General features: G+C 41.4%; 1 protein-coding gene and 1 long non-coding RNA gene across 2 annotated transcripts in view; one reads left to right on the top strand and one right to left on the bottom strand.

Annotated features, from left to right (window-relative positions):
* Nucleotides 1–23,085, top strand: part of LOC138149087 (uncharacterized) — a 62,403-nt gene extending 39,318 nt beyond the window's left edge. Inside the window, exons 2-4 of the long non-coding RNA XR_011165237.1 lie at nt 6,090–6,211; nt 12,249–12,377; nt 22,048–23,085. This is a non-coding gene — a long non-coding RNA (uncharacterized lncRNA). The remainder of the gene's footprint in view (nt 1–6,089; nt 6,212–12,248; nt 12,378–22,047) is intronic.
* The window catches only part of STMN4 (stathmin 4), a 29,124-nt gene extending 3,194 nt beyond the window's left edge, over nt 1–25,930 (bottom strand). Inside the window, exons 1-5 of the mRNA XM_069071954.1 lie at nt 25,831–25,930; nt 10,621–10,704; nt 8,179–8,274; nt 6,070–6,278; nt 4,162–4,353 (exon numbers count right to left, since the gene is read on the bottom strand). Of these exons, the coding sequence (XP_068928055.1) occupies nt 4,162–4,353; nt 6,070–6,278; nt 8,179–8,274; nt 10,621–10,633 (510 nt within the window). The 5' untranslated portion in view covers nt 10,634–10,704; nt 25,831–25,930. The remainder of the gene's footprint in view (nt 1–4,161; nt 4,354–6,069; nt 6,279–8,178; nt 8,275–10,620; nt 10,705–25,830) is intronic.
* Nucleotides 25,931–26,724: the final 794 nt, after the last annotated feature.

The raw sequence follows: 26,724 nt of genomic DNA, 5'->3' as shown, positions 1-26,724 counted from the left end.
TGTAGCCAGTTTTGGAATGCCCTTGCTTGGCCTCACAGGGGCAAAGTTGAACTGGGGTGAGGACTACTGTTGGAATCAGTTTCCTTCCTCTCTCTAGAAAGAATGTGATGTTTTTTTTTGGGGGGGGGCAGTGTTATATATTCTGCCAGTCACTATATTTGCTTAACTTTTTTTTTTAAGCAATCAGGGTTAAGTAGCTTGCTCAAGGTTACACAGCCAGTTATTTCTGGGTGTGGTGCTGAGTATCTGAGCCCGGATTTGATCCAGGTCATCCCGACACTGGAGCCAGTGCCCTTACTCGCTGAGCCACCTGGCCGCTCCTATTTGCTTAACTTTTAAGGAGAATGCTATGGGAGGACAATTGTGAAGTGATTGTGATGTATAAAATAAAATGGATCAGTAAAGCATATATATATATGTTTGTATATTTAAAATTGAACTAAGGCAAGCTGTCAAGTAGCCACTCCATGGCATTTCCTTCAGACCCAAATTCTTTTAGTTAGGGAATGGTTCTAGTCATTCTCATTAGAGCACTTGAAAACTTACATATGGCCTAAAATGACTTTAAAAATCTTGTTTTTATTAATTGTTTTTATTTTTACAGCTTCTTCATTTTAAAATATATCCTTCCCACCTTTCCACCCAATAAGCCATACCTCTGCAACAACCTGTTGACGTGGGTGGTGCTGAAATCTTGCCAGGTAAATGTTGTGAACAATGGCAAAGCATCTTGTTGGAGAGTGTCCCCCTTCCTTCACTCCATGCCATGGTGCCCCCTTCTTAGGCCACAAAAAGATGGATAAAATATTGTGCAAGATTTGGGATGTGACAGTATGAGATTTCAGAATCATGCAAAACATGAGGGGTTTGGGCAAGAGCTAAGATAGCAGTGGTGGCTGGCAGAGGCTGTTTAAATGGAGTCGGTCTTTCCAACAAGCATTTATTAAATGCTTCTTAGTTCTAGTCACTATCCTAAGTACTGGAGATCCAACGAAAGGCAACAACATGGTTGCGATTGACTGGGATCCCCCTGGGAAATCCAGTGTCATCATCCACTATGAGTAGAGGGGCCAATGGTAACCAGAAGGGCATACCAAAGCCTGAGTGGAAGGTAAACACCTGAGAGGTATTTTCTTTCTCCTTCCAATTCCCCCTACTCCCTATTATTCTAGACAAAGATTCAACCTTAGCATCTTCTATTGCCTTTCTGCTGATCTCTTATTGTTCAGTGGTGTTCTTTATTAAGCTTGATTTAGTTAGCTAAAAGGAATTTATTTTCCATTGTCTTGCTGAGTATGGTCTTAAATGCCTTTAGAATGCTCTGTGTATGTGGAGAGCAGGGTATAGCTCCATGGAGATTTATATTTTACAGAATATATAAGGTAGAACTCCACATTATGGCTTGGTGGCATGTTTTGTGAATCATTTATTATGTGTATTTTAAAATCACTCTTCCAACAAGCATAACCTTAAAGCCTAAATTCATGTGATCACTTTAATTACCTCTAGAAGAAGTATCTGGTTGTAATTGTGAGTGTGGCCCACCTGGAGAGTAAGATGCTGAGAGTCCCTGTGGCTTAACCCTCTTCCCACCCAGATCTAGGAGGCAAGGGCAAGGAATGAAGGGAGGGAGGAGCTAAGAGGGACTAGAGGACAGAGTCCCACTTCCAAAGTGCCCCAAAAAGCATAGCTAGGGCCAGCCTGGGAAGACTTTAACCCCACCCCCTTTTTTCTGTAGGCCTGTAGGGATCTTGGGAAGGAAAGATGCCTTGCCACAACATTTACCCTGTGAGATTTTGGCACAGACCCCATAAATGCTGTGTTACACTTATAGAAAGGAGAAAGGAAAAAAAAAGCATTTCAGCAAAACCAATCAAAATGTTAACTGTGTCTAACACTATGTACCATATGAAATCACTTTTTCAGTAAACCATGTGTCACTTTGGACTTAGCATAGACACTGAATTAGCTGAACTTTCTCAAGGCCTAACCTAAATGTAAACCCAGATCTCTTTCTAGAGAGATTTTGGACATTCTGAAGCTCTGAAACAATATAAGGACCCACTGGTGTGAGCCTACAGGGCTCAGTGTAGGTTAGTAGAGATGATGTTCATTCAACATAAACACATTCATTCATTCATCATCCTTATATTGGGGAATAGGAGGTATGCAATCAACTGGGCTGAGCTGCTTCCTCTCCTTCTCCCCCTATTTTAGTCTGTTGTGAACTCAAGACAGCACTAGATCTCCTAATCAGTTCTCCCAACCCAGAGCTATCATGCCATTTTATACATATCTCTAACCATTTGGTCTTGAATCTACTGCCATATTTAAATAACTCCCTTCAGCATCTGGAGTCCCAGAACATTCTTGGAATAATAGGATCCTAGGGACATAGATTGAGAGCATCTACTACACCCTGGAGTCATCTCTCCAAATGGACATAGAAACTGAGTCCCGAAGGGGTTAAGTGACATGCCCAAGGTCATATAGAGAGAAAATTCCCAAGTAGAGATTTGGAACCAGGTCTTTTGATTTCAATTATGGCCCTTTCCCACTTGTCCTCTGCTGCTTCCAGTCATTCATAACCTCCCTTTCCAGAATTCTTCACAATCAGGATTGCAGTAGATTGACAGGACAGTTTTGGACTTGTTTTCCTCCAGCAGAAGACAGTCTAGCACCAGCCATTCCTTTTCTATTTCCTTTGAGAAGGCCTATTTCCTTCTTCTCCATTGATTTCTTTCTCTAGGTGGCATGTTCCAAGTCACAGTGCTAAAAGCCTGGAACAATACCCAAGTCTTTCATATAACCCCTGGTTGGAACCCTCACTACCTTCATAAAATGAAATTTGGAGCCTGCACTCACATCCCACAATGTCAGATTCCTGAGGGGCCTAAGTAACTTTGGCATTTGATTTCCTTCAGAGAGGAAACAAACTCTGGCTATTATAGCCAAGGGTAGCTATGTAACTTGGGATCAGGTAGGGAGGAATGAGGGCCACACTGCTCACCATGGGACGAGGCCACCGATCGAGTCCTGGGAGTCACCGCGCAGTGGGCGGCTCCTAGAAATAAAACACATAGCTGGAGCTGTCTCCTGGGAGTTGGAGGAGGCTGGAAGTCAGCTACCCTAGCCTTGAGACCAGGGAAATGAGACCATTATGTTCTTAGGCAGAATAGGCTGCTATCTAGGATTTTCCATCTGGAAGGGACCTTAGGGATCATCTATTTCAACCCTGCCATTTTTCACATGAGGTAACTGTGGCTCCAGGTGATAAAAGGTTTTGTGCTAGGCAACACAGGTAGCAAGGCCTTCTTAATAGAGTACTCTTTCTATTGGACCCTATTGACATGTGAGACCTACCTCCTACCTCTTGGGTTTCTCAGTTTTTGGTAACTCTTTCTTTTCATTGAGTGAAGGCAGAAAATTGCAAGGACCTGTGTATGCCTCAGCCTTCTTCATCCTGTTCTGAAAAAAATATTCTTCCCGACCAATAGGCACCTAAGATCATCATTCCTTGGACTTAAGCCAAGAGCTCGAGTCAGTTCAGTATCTTCCCACTGATTCCATCTGGTTATTTATGGCTAGAGATGGGATTGAAGACCTGATAAGTATCTACTGCATAGCTACACTTTGAGAATATGACCCCTCCACCCCACTCTAGGAACCATGAAGATTTAAGTGGGAAAGGGGAAATGGATATTTCTTTTATATGTCCAATATGTTCTAATCTCTTTAGGAATACACTTTCTTTTTAAAATATTAAAAATTTATTAAATAAAACAAACATTTCTATAACACAATAGAATTTTTAAAAAAAGATGATTGTACATGAAACTGCAAATTTTTTACATAAAACTTGGTATTCCTTTTAAATATATAATAAAGTTATCATGTAAATTTCTTTTTTCACCTTTTTTTCTTTCCTTCCCCCTCCTACCCTAGAGATGATATATGTGTGAATATATATGTGTATACATATATACATATATACATATAATAGGAATATGCTTTCAATGGAATGCTCAGAGAATTCCGCTTGCTTAGAACATCCCAGTAACTAAAACATGTTCTTCCCTCACCCAGTAAGGATGGCTACTCACCATACATGGAAGCAGCCTGGTGTGAAAGGCACTACAATTTGCCTTGGGACCCACTTACCTTCTCTTGCAGACGTTCCAACATAGCAGCAAGATGGGCTTCCCGGTTCTCCTTATTGGATTCCATTTTCTGTGTCAGCTTCTCCTTTGCCATCTTGATGAAGTTGTTGTTTTCCTCAATGGCTTTCTGGATCACCTCCCGCTCGTGCTCTCGCTTCTCAGCCAAGTGTTTCAGGAGCTCAGCTTCTTGGTACTAGGGAGGCATGATAAGGGGAGGTGGCACATGAAAATCAGTATGCTGATGCTATACCTGTTTGTCCTCACCTTAAGCATGAATACTCCTAACTCTGAACGTTCCCTTTTGGCTGAAATTCAGAACAACCAGGTCTACTTTTTAGGTTCTCCCACCACTCATGAAGCTCTTCTGCCTCATTCTCCTTAATTTGCCCAGTTTCCACATCCCATGAGCTCTTGGCTGCTTTTTTTTGTTTTTCCATTTGCCATTTCAACCTTCTCTAACATGTTGAACTTTTCCTCAAGTCCTTGTTGTATCCTACAAGGCCCTATAGAGAGGACGTCTGGTAGAGTGGCTAGACCCCAGCTTAGGAGTCAGGAAGATCTAGGTTTAGGTCCTGCCTTTGACATTACTAGGTGAGCCTGGTCAAGCACTTATCCCCTTACTGCCCCAAGCAACTCTGAGATTATAAATTACAGGTGAGTGGCTGTTCTGAACCAGTGGAGGGAGTTTCCACACAGATGAAATCATAGGTCCAGAACAACAGTGACAAAGACAAAAACAGCTGAGGTTGATCTTCATTTGGCACTCAGCTTATACTAAGACAGAAAGGATGGTATTGTGAATAGAATGCTGAACTTCCCAGAAATCTAGGTTCAACTCATGCTTCTGCCACTGGCTGTTTGACCATGGACAAGTTAATTAACATCTGAGCCTTAATTTTCTTGTCTGTAAAATGGCAACAGTAATATCTATAGTACTTCATTCACAGGGTGAATTTGAAGCTCAAATGAAATCATCTATGTATGGTGTTTGGCAAACTTAAAAGTACTGTATCATCGACAATTTTATCTAAACACACGTACACACACACATATAGATTTCATATATATTTATGCCTCACGTAAAGTGATCCAAAAGTCTTAGTGCATTTTAAGTTTTAATATCTTAAATTTTTAAGCATTTTAAACTATTTTAACCATTTTTAGCTTTAATACCTCAAATTTTAAGTTATAGTAAGCATTCTTAGCTTTTAATAGTTTAAAATACATTAGACTTTTGGGAGACTCTGTATTAGAGAGCATATCTATTAAAAATATTGTCTAGATACTTTTTACTTGTCTACATCTCTTCTTTGATTACATCCTAAGCTCTGTTAGAGTAGGGACCATGGCATATGTATCTCTGTATCCCCCCTTAGCCCTGTGTCTCCCACATAATAGGTACTCAGTAAATATTCATAGGGGTAGCTAGGTGGCACTATAATAGAGTACAAGGCCTGGAGTCAGGAAGACTCATCTTCCTGAATTCAAATTTGGCCTCAGACACTTACTATCTGTGTGACCCTGGGCAAGTCACTTATTTCCTCAGCTGTAAAATGAGCCGGAGAAGGAAATGGAAAACTACTCCAGCATCTTTGCCAGGAAAACTCCAAATAGGGCCACAAAGAGTTGGACATGATTGAAAAATGACTGAAAAATATTCATAGATTGATTCTGGTTGAAACTCAGCCCTGTGTTACCATTTCAAATCCCTCTTCTACTCCCCTTGCCAATCTTTTTGATTGACTCAGTTTCCTTCTCCTCTCTGCTCTGGGCTCTGTTTTATTTTTCTGTTTTCATCCATCATCCTGTGACTTAACTCTTCTCTCCTGCTTCTCTCTCAGCCACAGAAATACTACCTTTCTCCTAAGTTTTTATTCCTTGGAAGGAGGATGCAAGAGGTGAAACTCACCTTCCGCCTCTCTTCCGCAGCTTCTAACTTCTTCTGGATCTCCTCCAAGGATGGGTCTCGCCGTCGGGGCAGTGAGGCATTGAATTCGGGCACTCCATCAAAGGAGGGTGGCTTCAGGATGACCTCAAAGGACTGGCCCGAGGTACACTTATTCAGTTCTATGACTTCCATGTCAGAAATGACACACCAGTTCAGAGCCACAGTATCTGCTGTAGGGAACAGAAAAAGTTGTAGTCAGATGCTAAGACCCAGCCATACCTGAACATATTGTCATGTATGGTGTGTGTGTGTGTGTGTGTGCACATGTGCACATTGTATGCCAGAACACTACTGGGGGACCAAGGTGGTGATTTTTTTTTAAACAATTGGGGTTAAGTAACTAGCTCAAGGTTACATGGCCAGTTATTTTCTGTGGGTGCCAAGTATTTGAGACCTCCCGATGCCAGGGCCAGCACTCTTACTCACTGTGCCACCTGGCCTCCCCGAAGGTGGTAAATTTTAACTTCTGAAAGTTTCTTTCTGGTTTTCTGCTCTTAAGGTTCATTAGATGTTTACTGCAGTGATTTCTAAGAGTACTTTTTGCAACAATATAGTCATGTTGAAGACCTGCTTCTCCTTTGCTTGTGTGTGGATTCCCTATATGACATCACTAAAAATGCATATGTGATCAGTCATTTATTTTTATTAAGTTTTTATTAAGTTCTTGCTATTGGGTATGCCAAAGTGAAAACAAAACAGTTTTTACCTTCAAAGAGTTCACTTTCTAATAGGAGAGACAACACGTGTATGTGTATATACATGCATACATACATATTTGTATATGTACAGAGACAGCACAACACACAATACATATAAACACACACCTATGCACACACACATGAAAATGTAAAACCCATACAAAGCAGGAACAAGGATATTCAAGTCCCGCGATGGGGGAAGTGAGGACTGACATAAAGGCCTGAGATATTTCTGTTTCATTTTTGTCAGTCCTGAGAAGCTCCGGTACAAAGCTTCTAACCTCACCTCTCAGTCTGATGGATCTTAGGGAGCTGGGAGAGATTGTGATCAATGGGATGCAGACTCCTTGAGGGCAGGGACTTTTTGTTTTGTCTTTGTATCTGTCCCTAGCGGCTAGCACATAGCAAATGTTTAATGGATGTTTGCTGAATAAATCAGGGAAAAGTTTTAACCTGCCTGAGAGGAGCCACCTAGTCATCAAATGTGCATGGGACCCAAGCAACCCAGATCATGACAAATAGCAGCATCAGCATCAATCCCACCAGCACATTTTTTAAGCCTCTTAAATATAAACTCTCTGTGACATGGGCCATCAGAGGAACTCTGGTCATCCACAGTGACATAGTCAACACTCTACATTTTCTTCACCCACCAATAAACCTATTGTTTACCAACCAATCTTCACACACATCCTGGGCTCAGTACTTCCAGCCTTTCCTCCCACTCTCTCTTTCCATTGTCTCTTCCTCCTCCTCTTCTTTTTAACTCCCGAATCAACCTCAGATGGCTAGAAAAATCTTGACCAGTTAATGAGTGCTGCTTCACCCATTCTCTTTCTCTTTAAGCTAAATCCACTCTTTCCTCCCTCTCCCAGGAACCTTGATCACTTATTGTCAAGGAACTGACAATCTCTTACGAATTTGTTATCATTTACCTCTTTTTGAGAGAGCTTAGAATGCAGCTTTGTTGGGGCTTCCTAAATATTCCTTAATACTATAGGCACACATTTATGTCTTCATTATGCTGTCTAGACTCTCATTCTCCACTAGAGCTAGTAGGGACCTCAGATACGATCTCATCCAAAGCCTTCAATTTGCAGATGGGAAGTTGAATAATTTGTCCAAGATCAACAAGGGTGTAAGTATCAGAAACAGGATTTGAACCTGGGTTCTCTGGCCTGAGATCCAGGACTATTTCCACTCTGTGTGTAGATATGTATGTGTGCATTGTCACTGGGATTTGGTTGTAATCTGGGAAAGGAAGAAAGCTATGGTAAAGAAATGTGCTATGAAATTGGGGTGAATTATAGGGGTACAAAGAACTCCAGGACCCTTGGTCATCTGCTTTCAGAATCAGGGTCTTGTCACTTACCATCATATTTATAGGAAGATTTATTCAGGGGATCAGCCAGGAAGCAGGAACAGAAGAGGGACACTAGGGGGAGCTCTTTCATCTTCTCTTTATAAGCTGTGAAAACATTGGCCAAGAATTCATTGAAACAGTAAAAGACTTTGCAGGGTCTTCAGTCTAAACTCAAAGTCTCTATGTGGGATCAAGTTGAGAGTACGTTGGCCCACACCCAGTAGCTCCCCTCCTACTGCATTACAAACCCCTCCCCCCACTTTGGCTCCCCAGTCAGGCTTTATGTCAGTTCTTGTGGCTACCTCAGGGTCATTTCCACCATCCCCCAATACACATGCCTTTGCTCACCTGTTAAATATGCCCCAAATCTCAGAAGGGACCTTAGACATCAGGCATTGTGATGATGAGATTGATGACTTCAGGTTCGAATATCAGCCTGGACACTTGCTACCTATACCATCTTGGGCAGTTTCTTCATTTGTAAGATGAAGAGGTTGGACTAGGTGACCTCTGGAATATCTTCCAACTCTAAGCCTATGTTGCAACACCATCATTTCACAGACAAGGAAACTGAGACTCAAAGAGGGAAGATCATACATGATGTGTAGGGCCTTAGACATCATCGGGCTGGATGATGACTCCTTCCCTCTGGGTCTCCGTTTCCTCACATATAGAATGATTGTTTAGGATCATAGCTTTATTTAGACCTGGAAGAGATCTCCTAGGTCATCTAACCCATTTCCCCCATCTTATGATGAGGAAACATGCTCAGGGAGGTTGTGACTTGTGGCAGGGCTAATATTCAAACTAGGACTAGAATCTGTATCAAGGCCCTCGAGCTTCAAGGCCAGCACTTTTTACTATTCTCCAATGAGTAAGTGGCAGTGAGTCCCCTTTGTGCTACGCTTTATTGTCTTCAGTTTACTGCATCTTCAGGGGTCCATTAGACACATGAGTTCTTGGGCATAGAAGAGAGAAGACAATTTTCTCTTTCTTTTTCACCCTCTTAACTTTCCTCCTAGCACCCCTTGCTTATTCCCTAGCAACTACTCTGAAACCCAAGCTTCATAGTCAAGAGCAGGGAGGATCTCTGGGAAAGGATATTTATTTAGATCCCAGGCCCTCACCCCAAATATATACTTTACTCTCTATGCCTTTTTAACCTGGATGCTCCCCAGCCCTACTAACTCTCCTAGGAGGTCCCATTTCCTTCTTTCTTTGCCTTCAGGTCCTTAGGAAAAGAACCTCATTTTGCACAATACACACATTTAGTCTTCTTCCAAGGGACAATGTACAGTTACTATGGGATGTATGAGCAGAGGGGAAGGAAGTTCTCACTCCACTTTCATTCCTCTGTGGCTTGCAAGTCCCAAGGGTCCTCTGAGTCTTCCCTACTGGGAAAGGGTAGGGCTATAGAGCATATGCTTGTAAGGGGAATGATTCTAACCCTACCCATTTGCCAACCTTGACAAATAACAGTTCTGGCAAATGCCAGGACATGTGAAAGACAAGACCCTTCCTTTTCTGAACCCTCAAAGCTCCGTTTTACAACCTTTCTTCTGATATTTATCAAAAAGCAGCATGGTGTAGTGGATACAGAGGGCCTATAGACTAGTTTCTTGTCCCATGTCTGACATATGCTGACTATATGACCCTGACCAAATGACTTACCCTCTCAGTTCCTCAGGCAACTCCCTTGGACTATATATTACAGGAGGGTTGCTGATCTGTGTTAGTGGTGGGAATTTCCATACCAGGAATTTCCACACACCAAGGAAATCACAGGCCCAATTTATGCCCTGTTTCTTCTTCATGGCACACATCACATTTACTTGGCATCATAGTAGTTACTTATGTACATATCTTTCACTACCTGCAATAGATCTTATTCATCCTTAAAATCCCTCTCAGTCCCTTGTACATAGCGTGATGCTTAACAATTATTTCTTCAACAAAAGACTTGGTGAGCTGCTCTCATTGCTCATTGTCTAGTACAACTTGTTTCAATTAAGTTTATTACACATGTATTAAGTACCTACTATGTGCCAGGTGATAGGGACACAAAGAAAAATGAAGCCATCTCTTCTTCCAAGAAGAATACATTTATTGGGAGAGGAAAAAAAAGTCCACAAATGAGCAAATGTAAAATATATAGAATAAATAGAAATCAATTTTCTAAAGCATTTAGGAGAATTGCTTTTTATTTGGTTGTAAAAACCAAAGTTGAATTTTACTACCACTTCATCCCTGTTTTCCTCTTGGGGTCCTGCATAGCTGTCACCCACCCTCCCCAAGTGGATAGACTCAGGGAGTAGGTTGGCCACATCCCTTCCAACTCTGCCATAACCTTATTCAATACATCTTTGCAGATTACTCCCAGCTCAGCATCTCTCTTGCTCTGCCCTTCCCTTCCTATTTATTCTTATTGTATGAGCAAATTCTGGTACATACCTGCAAGAGTCATTTTATCCAGGGGGCTTGAAACTGTTGTCTGTCAACAAAGGGTCTGCCACAACCAATAGCTGCTATAGCAACCTGAAGAAAGCAGGAGAATTTTGCCTGTTGGCAGGTTATCCATTCAAATAAAGCCAACAGTTTCATTCAACATTATTCATAAGGAACACTGGTTTCTAATAGGGGAGGGCTTCCCCAATCCCTCAATAATCCATCAATAAGCATCTATTAGGCATTCACGTGCCAAGCACTGTGTTAGGTGCTAGCGATACAAAGACAAAAGTGAAGCAATCCCTGCCCTCAAAGAGCTTACATTCTAATAGGGGACATAATGTACATATAAACAGTTACATACAAGATAATTAAAGATGAGGCAACCTTTCAGGAGAAGGTATTAACAGGCAGGAGGACAAGGAAAGGATTCATGTTGGAAGTAGTGTCTGAGCTAGTCTTGAAAGAACCAGGCAATCCAGGGGGTGAGGAGAGAGAGCATTCCAGGCAAAGGGAGCAGGCATGTAAAGGTATGTAGAAGGGAGATGGAATGTGTGAGGAACTACAGAGTGTGTGAAAAGGAGTACTATGTAAGAAGACTGGAAAGCTAGGAAAGGGTCATATCGTAAAGAACTCTAAGTGTCAAGCAGTGGAGTTTACATCTGATTCTAAAGGTAATAGGAAGACATGGGAGTTTAATGAATCGACGATTGACATAGTCAAACCTCCAGAGACTCTCACTTTTATGTACGCCAACCCACAAACCCCAAGATTTCCTTCCCTTGCCAACTATCCCTAATGAACTTTCATATCCAGGCAAGAATGGGACTTGCAGAGATGGCTACACTGCTGATCTACTCCTAGGTTCTTCTTCCTATTCTCGAACTCACAAGCAAACATCGAGTCCCTAAACCTTTATGAATTAAGTGGTATCAATTCTACTCCCTGGTAGAATACAAGCTCTTTGAGGGCAATGACTGATTGCTTTCTTTTGTCTTTGTATTCTCAATACTTAGCATAGTGTCTGATGCATTCTATATTAGGGGCTAAATAAATACTTGTTGAGTTGGACTAGATTGCATTGGATTTGTAAATCCTGCATTCAGAACTCTGGTTTGCTCAGAAGCAAATGTTGGGAGCCAAGTTAGAAGCCTGAATTGGCTCAAGAAGGTTAAATAAAGGTAGAACTAGTAGATCCCAAATGAGAGAAATTGGGGGATATCCCCAAACTTGAGATAAAGCCCAGGCTTAGCTGACACCAGGCTCCTTCTACTCTTTCCATTATGCAATTTTACTACCTTACCTAATGCCATTAGTTATAAGAGTTTGAAACCTCAAGCTGGAGCTTAAGCCTAAAGGCCACTTAAACTAGTTCAAAATAAAGGTGTTTGTAATACCTGTAACAGTGTTATCTCTCCAGTAGTGTGTTTATTTTAAAAGACCCCTGAAGACCATAATATATTCATCCAAAGGAATGAATCTCTAATTGTGGGAATGAGGATTATGGTGGAAGCTATATCCAAAAACCTTCCCATCCATGAAAGTTAGGTTAGTTTTTCCTTAAAAGGTATTAAAACTGTCCTTGAAATTTGATTGGCTAATGACAACTTCCTGATTATTTGGGTGCAAAACAGCCAGGACATCCAGAACTTCTTCCTGAAAACAGCACCATGAATAAGAAGAGAAAGCTGTCCTCAACTCAACTGATGTTTTGTCCTCAATGAAGATCCCTTTTCTGCTTTGAACATCCCCACCCTGCTCCAGTTAAGTAAACCTCCTTTTATTGTATGGTAGACAGATTGTGAGTGTCTCGTTTTGTTCTGATTCCTTACTGTATTACCAAGTAACTAAATTAAATCAGGCCCAGACTTTTACAATAGGAGGGAGACATTTAAGGAGCAGGCCTTTCAAACCATAGAACTGTAGGAAAAACCTTGAAAGCTCAGATTAGAGTCCAATGCCATTCGTTAGAGTCCAATGCTATTCATTTTATAAATGAAACTGAAGCTCAGCAAGGTTAAATGATTCATGTACTTTAGATAGTTGAAGGGCTAGCATGTGAAACTGGGCTTAGATTTATTCTTTTCCACCTCAAAGGGAAGAATGATGAGCAATGGAAGGAAGTTGCCAAATTGAGACTTGCTATCATGATAAAGCTACTGAGTTAAAGTTGTCTAGGAATGAAATGAGTTGTCTCTCCTTGGAAGTCTTCAAGCAGAGGCTAAATGACCACTTGCTAGTTGTGTTGTAGCTTTTTCTTTTGTTTTATTTTTCTGGCATTGGTTGGACTAGCTGGCTTCTGAGGTCCCTTCAAACCCTAAGATTCCATGATTCTGGGATTCTATGACTTGCCTAAGATGGAAGAGCTAATAGAGGACAGAGATGAGACTAGAACCTAGGGGTCCTAGCTACCAGACCTCTAAGACCCTTTCTCTACTGTACCACAGCACTCAAGTAAGAAACTGTCTCCTTTGCTTATGTATGAAGTTGGCCCTGCCAGTGGATCCTGGAACTGGACATAGGGGTACATGACTTTGAAAAGTCCCTGGATGCACATGCTAATGTGTGATATCACTTCGGTCATGATGTTCTCTTCTCAGTGTCTATACTATAACTGTGTTTATATAGGTTAATGAGTTAACCTAATTGTTGCTGCTATATTGGTCCAAATATAGGCCACTTCTGAATGCTGGCAGTTCTCTTTAAAAAGGGGGAGAAGACTTATCATATGCATATGAGCTGAAAAGTAAAAAAAAAAATTTAAAACCCCACTGAGTTTTAGATAAGCCATATTAGTGAAGCCATATAGACTGATAGAAAAATTGAGAGAAGGTGAAGATCACAAAAAAATAGACAATATACTGTTTTATGATTTGTAAAGTGCTTTACAGACACTATCCCATTTGAACAGATTTGAAAAGAAAGCACCTTCTATGAAATACCTAAAAACTCTGGTTCCCAACTTAAAGAACAGACCAAAAGTGGGAACCAGGTAAGAGGAAAAGGACAGCTAGGAAAAAAAGAATGCTTCAATGCAGTTGCCATCTTCTATAGGGAGTATTTCCTGATTCCCCTAGTTGCTAGTACCTTCTTCACAGAAATTATTTTTTATCTTATCTGTATAGATTTTATATTTAATGTTTATGTACATATCCCCTTCTCCCCCAGTATAATATAAGCACGTTTAGAGTAGTGGTCTTTATATCTCTGGTGCTTAGCATAGGACCTAAAACATATTAAGCCCTTAATGGGGCAGACATCTGGAGTTGCCTTTGAACCCAGATCCACAGTTGCTATCCAGTCTGGTTCAGTCAAAAAAACCACTAGATTTGGTGCTTAATAAATCTTTGTTGAATGAACCAAATGAAGGTGTGTATGTGTCGAGTTTATTGTGTAGGAAGAGCTAGAGACCAGGCTAGACTTCTTGCTTGATAAATTATGGCCAAAACTTCACTTAGATCAGGAGCAGGTGATGGACTTTGTTGATGGTTAGAGAAGCTTAGGGGGGAGCTCAGCATCTGAGGAGCAGGGCAGGTAGAAGCAGAAGGAACTTGAAAGAGAACACATACTGCAAGGCTAGCTTGTGAAGAGTAGCCCCAGAGAGGAGAGGAAACTGTATTAAACTTGGAGTCTTGATAGATTTCCATGGTCATGGTCAACATTTCCATGTTACTATGTGGTTTTCTAAGTCAATATGGAGTCTGAAGTGATCTTTATGTATGGTTCAGTGTCCTCAATTTCTATTTGAGTTTGACCTCACTGATCTAGACCTATTCAATTGAATCAACAAACATTTTTGTGAAACACCTAGTATGAACTTGGTTCCCAAGCTTCTACCATGTAAGCTCCTTGAGGGGGTAGAATGTTTCATTTTTAATCTTTCATCCTTATCACAGTGCTTGGTGCTTAGTAGGCACTTAATAAATGCATATTGCTTGATTGATAGAATGAGTTTAGGGACCTGCAGACTGTCTTTGATTCTGGAATTATGTTCAAGGATATTTTGTGTTGGTCTTTCTGACTGCCCCAAAGAACTGAGGAGTGTTTTGAATGGTCTACTGGTTTGGTTTATGGAATACCATGCTGTAGACCATAGAAAGGCAGCAAGATGGGGGTCATTAGGCAGCAGTAAGGAATTGGCAATTAGCAGAGGTCAGGCCAGGCAATTGACCAAGAATTAAGGCAAGTAGGTCAAAGGTTAAAGAACTCAAAGGGCAGATGTTAGATAGAGGAGGCATTAGGTGAGGAGTTCAGGACTTAGGACTAGTCAACATATGGTACCAGCAATCAGAGCTCTATAAAGTAGACTTGACATGGGAATAAGATTTTAGCTTTGCCAAAGTGCTAAGGAAGTACAAATTCAACTCCAGTGGGCAGAACTGTTACAGAAGAGTAGATTTAAGCTTGATGTAAGGAAGGGGAAAAACTCCAAATGATTAGAATTCTCAAAGAGCAGAATGAGTTCCCTTGGCCATAATGAGTTGCCCATCACTGAAATCTTAAAGATGAAGCTTTTGGGGAGAAAAGAAGAGGGGTTCCCACACAGGTACAGTGCAACTATCTGGTTTTGGTGGTCCCTTCTATCTAAGAGTCTATGAATTTTAAGGTAGTACCTAGTCCTGAGCCCTGTTGATTCAACAAGAGAGAAGAGGAGAGAGGGTGGTAGCCAAATAATAAAAATGACTCACATTTCTATAGCTCTTAAAGGCTATGATTAGAGAGCCAGTCTTGAATCTAAGAAGATGTCCCACTTCTGACCCACGTGAGCTCTGTGATTCTATGCAAGTTGCTTAACTGCTCTGGGCCAATCTCTAAGCCTATAAATTGCAGAGGAAGTGCTGATATTCATTTCAAGAGGAAATTTGGCCCCTTGGAGGCTCCCTATGCCAGGAAAATTACAGGTCCAGCTCCTAGCTCTTAAGGTGTGCAAGTCTGAAGCTAGGTTAGAATTCAAATAATTCCACATTTATGAAGCACTTAGTATGGGACAGCAGGGACTGGGGCTGGGTGCTAGGGTTGCAAAGCCAAAACTGAAATAGTCCTTGCCCTCAAGGAACTTCTACTTTGAGGATAAAACAGATAGTAAGTAGAAGATAATGTGAGGGGGAAGGGAGCACTAGTGGCTGAAGGGTTGAGGGGAGAATCAGGTAGGGCTTCCTATCAGTGTCAAGTGAAATGTGGAGGGAGAAAATTGAAGCCAGAGTAGGAAATGATGCAAAGGCAACTTGGTGGCACAGTGGATAGGACACCAGGCCTGGAATCAGGAAGATCTGAGTTCAAATCCAGCCTCAGACACTTACTAGTTGTGTGACCATGGTAAGTCTCTTAACCCTGTTTGCCTCAGTTTCCTTATCTGTAAAATCAGCTGGAGAAGGAAATGGTAAACTACTTTAGTATCTTTGCCAAGAAAACCCCAAATGGGGTCAAGGATATGACAGAAAAGATTGAATGACAAGGACAACAACAACAAAAACCAAGTTAGGGATAAAACAATTCTGATTGGTAGACCTCTCAATGAAGAAATGAGATCAATGTCACCTCAGCTCCTCCTCCTTACAGCATCCTTGGGAGATGGGATTACTATTAAGGCAATGGTGATGGGAGTAGTGCTCAGGTAATGGCTAGTCTGAATGAGATGAAATTAGTCCTAACAGGACCTCACCATCTTGGAGCACAGTACCCAAGGTTGAGCAAGGTTAAAACATGGGCATCACTCAGACTAACTGGCTGATTTTGTACAAGGTCTGGGAACTGATGGAAAAAACCTTTATTTTCACTAATCTCTAACTATAATTTAGAATCTTCTCCAACTGTGATTTAAAAAAATAACAACTAATTACTCTAACAAGGTATCTGTAGTCTTTCTCTACCCAAGGGATCTTGGCACAGGATGTGCCACATATGGATAAAAGGTTTGACTTTGGAACTAGAAGGAACATCAGATATTATAGATATTATCTAGTCCAACCCCCTCATTTTGTAGATGAGGAAACTGAGGTCTAGAGAGGCTAATTCCCCTCCTTATCCTGTTTCTGGCCTCTGGACTTGAAAACCATGCTGTCTCATTCTGAAACTTTACTCAGCATCTGGGGGTTCCTTGTCCAGAAGCATCTAACCACCCCTTCAGCCTTCTCAACATGGAACTTTCCTCTGTAAGGCCCGTGCCCTTCTCCTATTGGTGAGTTTCTTCCGCAGCATCCATTTTGTAGAGAAGCCAAGGCTGTTTCTCATTCCATTCCCTGCCCTCTTCCTGGCTTCTAGACTCTGAAGCTGTCCCCTTGGTGTTGAAATGCATACATTCTCCTCCCCCTCTTTTCAGCTCCCTTTTATGTTGCCTTCCATCATTAGAATGTAAACTCCTTCAGGGCAGGACCTTTCTTTCTTTTTGCTTCTATTTGTATCTCCAGTGCTCTCTGCCTGGCCCTGTGCTAGTGCTTAATAAATGCTTTTCCCTCAATAACTTGCCCAAGGTCACATAGGTAATCAGGAAGGTCAGAGTATGGGCTGCTCCCTGGACCAAGGGACCCAGAGTGTGGGAGAAGGGGAGGGTCTGGGGAGCCAAAGGTCCCTCCATAAGAGCACACTACCCCTAGGGAGAGAAATAGAAACCCCCAAATTGGCTGACTTTACCGCTAGCCTTTCCTCTATCACTGTCTTGGGTAAAGAAAGGGAACTGTCTATTAGGGGTAGCAGAAGAAGTCAAGTTATTTGGTGCCTTTCTGTTTGAGAAAGGGATGGGAAGGGGAAGAGGTTTCTTTGCTGTGGTCATTGAGGTTGGTCTTAAGGGCTTCTGTGGTACTGGAAAAATGTGAGACCTTTCTACAATGTATTTGATGAGAAGGAAGTAAACAGATACCATAGATATTCACCTGATGAGCTAATGATATCTGACAGAGGCGGTTATGGTTTACACACAGACAAAGTAATTTCCAATTTCATTAATAGAGAATGTCCATCTAATATCATCAATACTTGTTTCAGGAGGATGTCCTTCCTAGTAATTCTAATCTCCATCTCTCCTGGAAAACAGATAAGGAAATTCTGACATTGAACCTGACCTAACTACTTTGCAGTTTCCTTTGCCGTACTCCCAGGTTGGCTTGAGGGGTGGGGAAAGTGGTTAGGATTCCCATTGGGCTCTTGGAAGCTCTGTGGATGCTTCAACAATACCAAGATCTATGTGACCTTGAATTTAACCTCTGTGGGAGAACAATTTCTTCCTCTTTAAAATAAGATTGGGCTGGATCACTTTTGAGGTCTCTCTGACACTACTCAATTAGCAATTTGTGTATTTCTCTATAATCTTGACAATCTAGAAGTTCCATGAGGGCAGCCAATGAATCTTATCTAGACTCCATATTCTACTTCCAGTGCCTGGCAGAGTGTAGACATTTAATAAATGGTTATTGACTTGAATGGAAATGATGTTCCTGGAATAAGGATGCCTCATGAACTCATTGATATCCTGGGGCTAGTCTCATGGTTCAAACTCTTTAGATTTGGCTCTTGGGAAGTATGAGAATAAGGAGGGAGGGGTTATTAGAGCATTTCCTTAGAGAAAGCACTCAAGTGACCTTTAAGGACTTTTATGAGGCTTACTAGATAGAGCACAGGCTTCGGAGTCAGAAAGACAAATTCAAATAACAGCCTCAGATACTTCCTTGTGTGACTATGGGCAAATCACTTCTGCCTGCTTCATCTGTAAAGTGGGGATAATGATATTGCTTACCTCACAGAGTTGTTGTAAGGATAAAATGAGATATTTGTAAAGTGCTTTATAGACCTTCACAAAGTTCTATATAAATGATAGCTATTGTTATTTTTATCAACAATAAAATTTAAAAATCCTGTCTCTACTACTTGCTACCCGTGTGACCTAGAACAAATCACTTCATCTCTCATCTACAAAATAAGGGGTTGTGAAGAAATGACCTCTGAGTTCTCTTTCAGTTCTAAATCTTTAAGATCATGGATCTAGGTATGGGAACCTTAGCTGCATTATGTCCATTAAGACCAAAAATGTATGATAGGTATGTTGGAAGCCAGTCCTGAAAAGTAAAATAAGGTTGAGAAATAGCATATGATAATTCATATCCTTATTATCATAGCCTTGGGCAGCCAGGTGGAGTGGTGGATGGGCTGCAGGTCCTGGTGTCAAGGAGATTGACTCATCTTCCTGAGTTCAAATCTGGCCTCAGATACTTATTAACTATGTGGCCTGAGCAAATCACTTAACCCTGTTTGCCTCAGTTTCCTCATCTGTAAAATGAGCTGGAGAAGGAAATGGTAAACCATTCCAGTATCTTTGCCAAGAAAACCTCAGATGGGGTCATGAAGAGTTGGACATGACTAAACAACAGCAACAAATTCACAGCCCTAAGAAGTTTTAGGCTATTTTAATTTAAACAAAACATTGTGAAAAGAATTAAATAGTTGGAAATGGATTCCAAATTGGGGCAGGAGGTAAGTCTGTGGGACACTCAGGCTAGTGGAAGTGAGAGGCTAGGGAGAGGAAGACTTGTGTTCTAAGTATATGTCCTGACTATGGCAGTATATGACTTGGTTCAAATACTAGACCATCTACATTCCTAGAACCCAGGGCTGGCCCTGGGCAAATTACTGTATTCCCAATCTCAGTTTTCTCATTTGTAAAATGGAGATAATGATTCAATTCAACAAACATATTAAGCACGCACACACACACTTGCTCAAATGATAGTTCCTATCCTCAAAAAGTTTTCTTTGTTGTATAAGTTATCAGGAGTATGATTCATAAACATCAAAGGGTATAAAGATGCATCATCAGTATTATTATTAAAATGAAATACATGCTTTATTGGTATGGTTTGAGTGGAAGGGTTCAGAAGCCCGGGGACCTCAAAAAATGTCTCAGCCAGGGGACTATCCATGGTGCTGAAATTTCCTACCATTAAGTCATACCTTTGGGTGAACGCATTGCCTCTAGAAAAACTATTATTCAAATGCACTTCTATTACTTCTGGTTTTGGGTAGTAGAGGCATTGAAAGCTGATTTCAGGGGTGGGGTAGGGCTAGCCCATCATCACATTAAGAGAGAACAAATGTTAAGACTAGTGGGCCTCAGAGAATTTAGCTCTCTGTTCTATGCTCTAGTCACTGGCCACAATCACATGGGGAGCCCTGCTTTATTCTGGAAAGTTGCACACACCTGCTGGTCCTTATCCACTCTCACCAGAAAACATAGCTAACTAAAATCCAGACAAAGGACCAGCTGCTTCTTTCCTGGACTCAACCCATATCCTCATCCATTCTCACTGTTGTGTGAATCTGCTTGCCAGTCTGGGTTCCTGAAACTTTTCTTCAATCTGACTATTCAGGTTCCATTCTCTACTCAATTCCTCTTTCCTTGTTTGAAACCTAGATGCCAATCTCTGCCTATCTACTTGATCTGTATTACTGAGGAATGGCAATTCTGGCTTACCTACTTGAATTTCATAACTTGCCAGGTCCTGGCAATCTGATCACTCACCTTTTTTTTTTTTCCATCTTCTGGATTCATACTACATCTGTGTTAGGTAGTGCAGGTGGACCATAAGCTAGATTTGTCATTGAACCAGGAGAAATAGAGGGGGCAAGATTATATTTGGGATATTAAATGGCCTTTCAAATATCCCAGGTTTCTGTCTGACACAAAAACCCATCTCTTTAACACCAATTTCTTTCTGGTTAAGGTGAGTGGCTGAGAATCATGGAACATCCTTATCTCTAAAGAATAAAGATGGAAACCCACATAGGTGACCTGTGAAGAGTCACTCAATCAACAAGCATTTGTACTAAGTGGCTCTGGGGTAAAAAAGATATAAAACCCCAGCACCAGCCCTCTAGGAGCTCATATTTTATTGGGTGGCTACCATGTGCTGATAGATAAGGAAATATAAGATATATGCAAAATGACTGGGGTAAAGAGAGGATTAACAACTGGTGAAGTGAGGAAATGTCTTTTGAAGGAGGTGAAACTCAAATTGAACCTTGAAGGGAGCTATATGTTCCAAGAGGTGCAAATCAATAGGGAGAACATCCCAGACACTGGAGACAGCCTGTGTAAAGACACAGGTCCAGCAAATGGAATGTCATATACACGAAATAGTGAGCAAGCCAGATTGGCTAGAAAGTGGAATGAATTGAGGAGGAGGAGTGTATAATCAGCCTAAAGATAGTTTGGAGACAGATGGTGAGGACCTTTAAATGCGAAACAAAGGAGTTTATAGTTTTATAGTTTATAGTGGGGGTTCCTTTTGAGTATAGGTTGGATTAGATGGCCCCTGAGGTCCCATCCAATTTTCAAGGTCTTTTATTTTATCTTAGATGTAATAATGAAATGTTAAAGCTTCTCTAGTAGGGCAGATGCATGGTGGGCCACATGGAAGGCCACAGCAGACTACCCATAATGACTTGCCCAGAAGCAATGGGATAACACATATTGTCAAGGACATATGTAAGCAGAAAAGGAGGTGGGATATTCATGTAATAAAAAGCACCTGGGGCAAAGCATGACAGATGGAGTATCTGAATGCTGCACTGGTACCCATGGAATGTTCAGTGACCTAGAAGCAAATTTCCATTGCATTGAAGAGATTCTCTATGAAGAATTTATAGAAGGACAGAGTCAAAAAAAAAATCATACAGGATGAGAAGATATGGATAATTTGTGGTCTTTATCCTTAGGTGGGAGGGGAAAGAGAAAGGAACAAGTACTTATCAGGTACCTACAGTGGGCCTACACTTTGCTAAGTATTTTATAGATCTCATTTGATCTTTACAACAATCTCACAAGGTAGGCACTAACATTATCCCCATGTTATAGTTAAGGAACCCAAGACAAATAGGCTAACATTATTCCCATGTTTCAATTAAGGAAACTGAGGCAAACAGAGATTAAGTGACTTGCCTAGGGTTCCATAGCTAGGAAATATCTGAGACTGGATTTGAATTCAAGACTTCCTGACTTAAGGCCCAGCACGTTATCCGCTTCGCCATCTACTTGGAGAGTACCCACACCAGTGAGATCTCAGATGTATTGATATATGGAAGCAAGGGTTAAAAGGCATCCCTACACCCACTCTTGGTATACCAACTGAGGCCCCTGTTTTGATATCTCTTACCATTACACTGCTCTATCTGTTGTATCATGCCCATCTGGTATGGCTTCTGATCCAGAGTCTTCTCAGTATGTAGGGCAATGAAAAAATAGAACATGAAGCTGTGATGTTTTTTAATTGTGAGGAAGGTAGAGTATGTTATAGAACAAGGTAGGGTGTAAGTAATAGGGCTCTGTTGTTGGAGAAGACATTTGAAGGTGTGGGGTGGGGAAGGAGAAAATTTTAGGACAAAAAAAGAGAAAATACTTATATTCTCAAAAGTAGTATATAATAGTCTCTTCTCCCTTCCTTTTAGGTTTTCACATATTTCCAGAGGGCAGCATGGAAAGAGTACAAGACTTGAATTTGGAAGACCTAGATTTATGTTCCTGTTTCCAACAAATCCTTGCTGTACAACCTTAAGTCACATAATCTCTTTAATCCTCAGTATCTTCATTTATAATGTCAACCAATTAATTGATCAACCAACAAACATTTATTAACTACTTACTGTGTGCCAGGAACTGTTTTAAACAGGTGCCAGTGATACAAAAATAACAGAAAAACAAAAAAAGAGAAAAGGAGCTTACATTCTATTGGTAATAACTTGCCCTTCAGGCCACACTAAGGGGTTTTTATAAGAATAAAATGACTATGAAAATATTTATGAATTGTAAAGTGCTATACAGAAGTAAGGGACAATTATGAGTATATTCAATTCATTTCCACAAGCTTCAACAAAGCACCTACCATGTGCAAAGTATTGGGACTACAAAGACAAAACCAAGCAAACCAAATTATGAGTAATATATTCGTGTTTCAATGCTAATGTGAGTCTATAAAAATCACTTAAAAGGATATTATATATACTATGCATATATATTCAATCCCCTCAATCCTCCCAAATTTAGAAAACGAAGACAAAAAACAACCCAGATACTGACATTTCTCAATGCATCTTGACACCTCTGCCCCCAAGACACAATGGTTTCTCTTCATAGCTGTCTCTCCCTTTTTATTTCCACAAACCAATGAATCTTAGAGCTGGAAAATACTTCCAATCTCCTTCGTTTTGAAGGAAACTGAGGCTCAGAAAAATGAAGTGATTTGCTCAAGGTCATATAGGTAGTAAAACAGAAGATTAACCCAAGTCCTTGGACATACCTATTTAACTGTTCTTCATCCAGATTCCTTTTTCTTAAACCTTGTCACCTTTCAAAAATTTTGTAATGGTCCACAAAGCCAGTTTTCCTTAATATCCATCCTTTACCTGGCAGGATGAGCATTTCTGGTGGTTTGGGGGGGGGAAAGCAAGGCAATTGAGGTTAAGTGACTTGCCCAAGGTCACACAGCTGGTAAGTGTGTCAAGTGTCTGAGGCCAGATTTGAACTCAGGTCTTCTTGACTCCAGGGCTGGTGCCCTATTCACTGCACCATGTAGCTGCCCCAACATTTTCTGATTTGATCCCCAAAGGGGCCTCCTCATTCTATCCTTAAATTTTTTTATTGGCACCAGAATAACTTCCAGATTAAAAAAAAAAGCAACTCAACAACTCTTACCAGAGCACAACTCTTCTTTTTTTTTTTTTAAAAGAATCTCATGCAAACAATATAATACAGAATGTTTCCTTTATTCTTAGCTACTTCTTCAGGAACCACTGTCCCACATCACAAGAGAGACATACCTTAAACTCCATTTGAAATGATATCTGGGTCACTGATAAGTTCCTAGAGTTGAACTCTTAAAGAGCATTTGGTCCAACCTCCCACTCAGTGAAATAATCATTGACAAGTCTAGTCTCTGCCTGAATACTTCCAGTGATGAGAAGCTCATTACCTCACTAGGCATCTCATCCCATTGTTGGACACCTTTAATTGCTAAGCCTGGAGGTATATTTTTGTGCTGGGGTTAAATGACACAAAATGTACCTAGGACAAGGCAACGGAAGATCCTTCAAGCAGTGAGGGAAGAGATGAGACCTGATGAGAAAGCTTCACCTATGGTGTGGCTGCCTGGGGGAGGAAGTTCAACCTCATAACTTCATTTATGAAATAATCATTCTGGCTAATTATGTGCTAAGATCAGTTGTTTCTACATTACTGAAGGATCTCAACTGCTGTCAACACCTAATTTTTTTTAAACTTAATACAAAGCCCCAGTTGCCCTGCCTTAGTTACAGTTCTAGTTAGAAAGCTCTTCCTTATACTGAGTAGAAACTAGACTTATGAGAACAATAGCTCTCTTCGTAGAAATATTCCTTGTTGAGTGTGGGCAGCACTCATATCATTTCCCATTGATTGGACAAGTTGTCAGGTGGTCAGGAAGAGATCACAAATGACAAAGATGTTGAGCTGCAGAGGTGTGACTGAGATGATAGGAGAGAGTTTTAAGTCTTATTTGATTACTTAAGTGTAGGTTTCAGAAGGAGGTAAGAGATCAACAGGTAAGGATGAGATGAATATGGACTAGCCTCTCTTTGGGCTGTTTGGGAGTGGGAATAACAGGCAGGTTCTGAAGATCAGACTTGATTTCCCCCTCTCAATCAATCAATAAGCAAAAATTTATCAAGCACCTCCTATGCACTAAGCACTGGGAATATAAAGACAAACATGAAATAGTGCCTGCCCTCAGAGATCTTACACTCTAGTGGGGTCATGGGGTGGGGCTCCCGGCACTCTAATTCTAACCTAGGGAAAACATAAGCATCATGGCTTCCTCCTTTATTTAACTAGGATGATCTCATTCCTCAAAGCATTCTACCTGGTGTGGAGATGGCTGGCTTTCCCCAGAGATGGCGATAGTATCTCCAGAGTTGAGCCAACTCTGTCTTCTCCAGGTGAGTCAAAGTTCCCTTATTTTCTCGCCACCTTAACACGCAGCAGCTCCACCTGATCCTAGATGCACTCATACAATTTGGCTTCAGTCATTCCCACCCAATAGTTCATGTTGCCTTGGGATTCTCCGGCAGCTCTGCTAAGGCTATCCAAGGGAATAAAGGAGGGCAGAGCCCTTGAGCTAGAGAAAGCTAGGGGCTTCTCAATCAATACTGCTCTTGGAGCCCAGCTGGGAGAGGGAGGTCTTCTGAGTGAAAGCAACTAAGAAAGGGACCCTGGGACATTCCTCCACAGGATATTCCCAAGAGGGCACTCAGGGACATCTTTCAGAAGCATTTCAGACTCTGCAAAGGATTCAGAGATGCTCCATCTTTGTACAGTGAGCCTCCCCTATACTTCACAGAATCTGTACAGGGGGAGTAGAACAAAGGAAGCCTGGCCACGTGTCTCCTGTATCCCATGGCTGGAAATTCCTGCTTTTCTGGTAACACACCTATGATGCCCCTACAGATGGCTGGGACAGTGAGGTCAGAGGTGGGGTGCTAGCTCTTGCAGAAGTGAAGCTGTGGGGGCGTGGTCCCTCTCCGTTCCTTACAAGTGTGGAACCTACAGGGGTCATTCCACATGTAGGGGCAGGTTGCCCTCTGGCTGGGGAGGGGCAAGGGGGTAGGAAGAAAGAAAAGCCTCCACTGGGGAGTGCAATGAAAGCCAGATAGAAAAGTAATGTAGTATAAAGGTAGAGAAAAGGAGATCGGAAAGGAAAAATAGGAGGAGAAAAGGGAAGAGAAAAAGAAAGCAGAGGAACAGAAAGAGAGGTGATGGGTGAGACTGGATAGGTGAAAGAAGTAGCTTCCCACTTGATACAGTGGGGGGATCAGAAAAGGTAGAGGGGGGACAGAACTGATGACAAGGGTGGATTTTCAATTATCTTTTTCACTTCTCAATAATGCCTTCTGTGTAAAAATCCCTCATGAACATAAGAAATTAAAGAAACCCCAATTGACTCCCCCAAGTGACTCCACCCCACTGCAGAATGGGGGCAAAGCTTAGAATCTAAGCTTTTACCTCCACACTCATAATCTTATCCCTGACACTTCCCGCTGTTCCAAGACTCCAACAAAGTTTAATGGAATGAGTGAACTAGAAGCAATATAATGGACTCACTGTGCTATTTGGCTGTCTAGTTTCCCCCTCCCCCAACCTCTCCTATGACTTTATTTTTTTTTAAGAGATGCCCTAAGCATTGGTATTTGTTTTCTACTTACCCCAACCCAGTTAGTGGTGAGCTGCTTGCTTCCTCACTCCCTCAATTAGTGGTGCTCTGGGCTTCTCTCAACATCAGCACCACTGTTCGGCTCTCAACATGACATCATCTCTGAGTGCTGTGATTGGACAGCTGCAGGTTGCTTGGCAATTGGACAGTATCTTCTGGAGGAGCAGGGATTGCCTAAGTAACTCTTGGAGAGCCAGGGAGCTAGAGGATGATGTCACACAAAGAACCTATTTTCTAGGTTGTATGGGGTACTGGGGCAGCAGAGGTGAGGGTGGGGAAGAAGATGGAAAGTGGCAGTGGAGATGGGATTATAGTTCTGAAGCAGCCATGGAGGGTAAATGATGAATGACATAGAAAAGTTTGGGCTTTTTTGCAAATCTGGGGGTGGGAGATTATAAAATATAGAAGAGGAATGAGGAGAACAGATGAACTCTAAATATAGATACTGAGATTTTTTGATGCCCTGCTTCCAGATATATAGTGAGATCTGAAGGGAGGGTATAAATCCTTGCTCTGGAGGCACAAGGAAAGATAAAGGAAAAGTGGGTCTGGCTCAGTACTATGGTCAAATACATTCTTTCCCCCTTGTCAGTAGCAAGAAGTCACAGCAGGGAGAACATTGAACTGGGAGACAGGAGCACCCAGTCCTTGTCCCAGTTCTACCTTGAGCAAACTATGTGGCCTTGGGGAAATCCCTTTAACTCTCCGAGTCTCAATTTCTTCATCTGGAATGTGATCAGATTTTTAAGTTCCATCCGAGGTCCAACATCATACTCAATAATTGCCTTTAATTCAACTTATTTTAGGTAGACCCATGAGGTTCACAAGTGGGTCATGGAAACATCTCATAGAATTGGTTGTGATAATAGAGGCTGCTGTTTACACT

The sequence above is a fragment of the Petaurus breviceps genome, unplaced genomic scaffold, assembly GCF_028583685.1.
Source record: "Petaurus breviceps papuanus isolate PSGF00001 unplaced genomic scaffold, PetGlider_PUasm1.0 90845, whole genome shotgun sequence".
NCBI lineage: Eukaryota > Metazoa > Chordata > Mammalia > Diprotodontia > Petauridae > Petaurus > Petaurus breviceps.
This window is presented reverse-complemented; position numbering and strand designations above follow the sequence as displayed.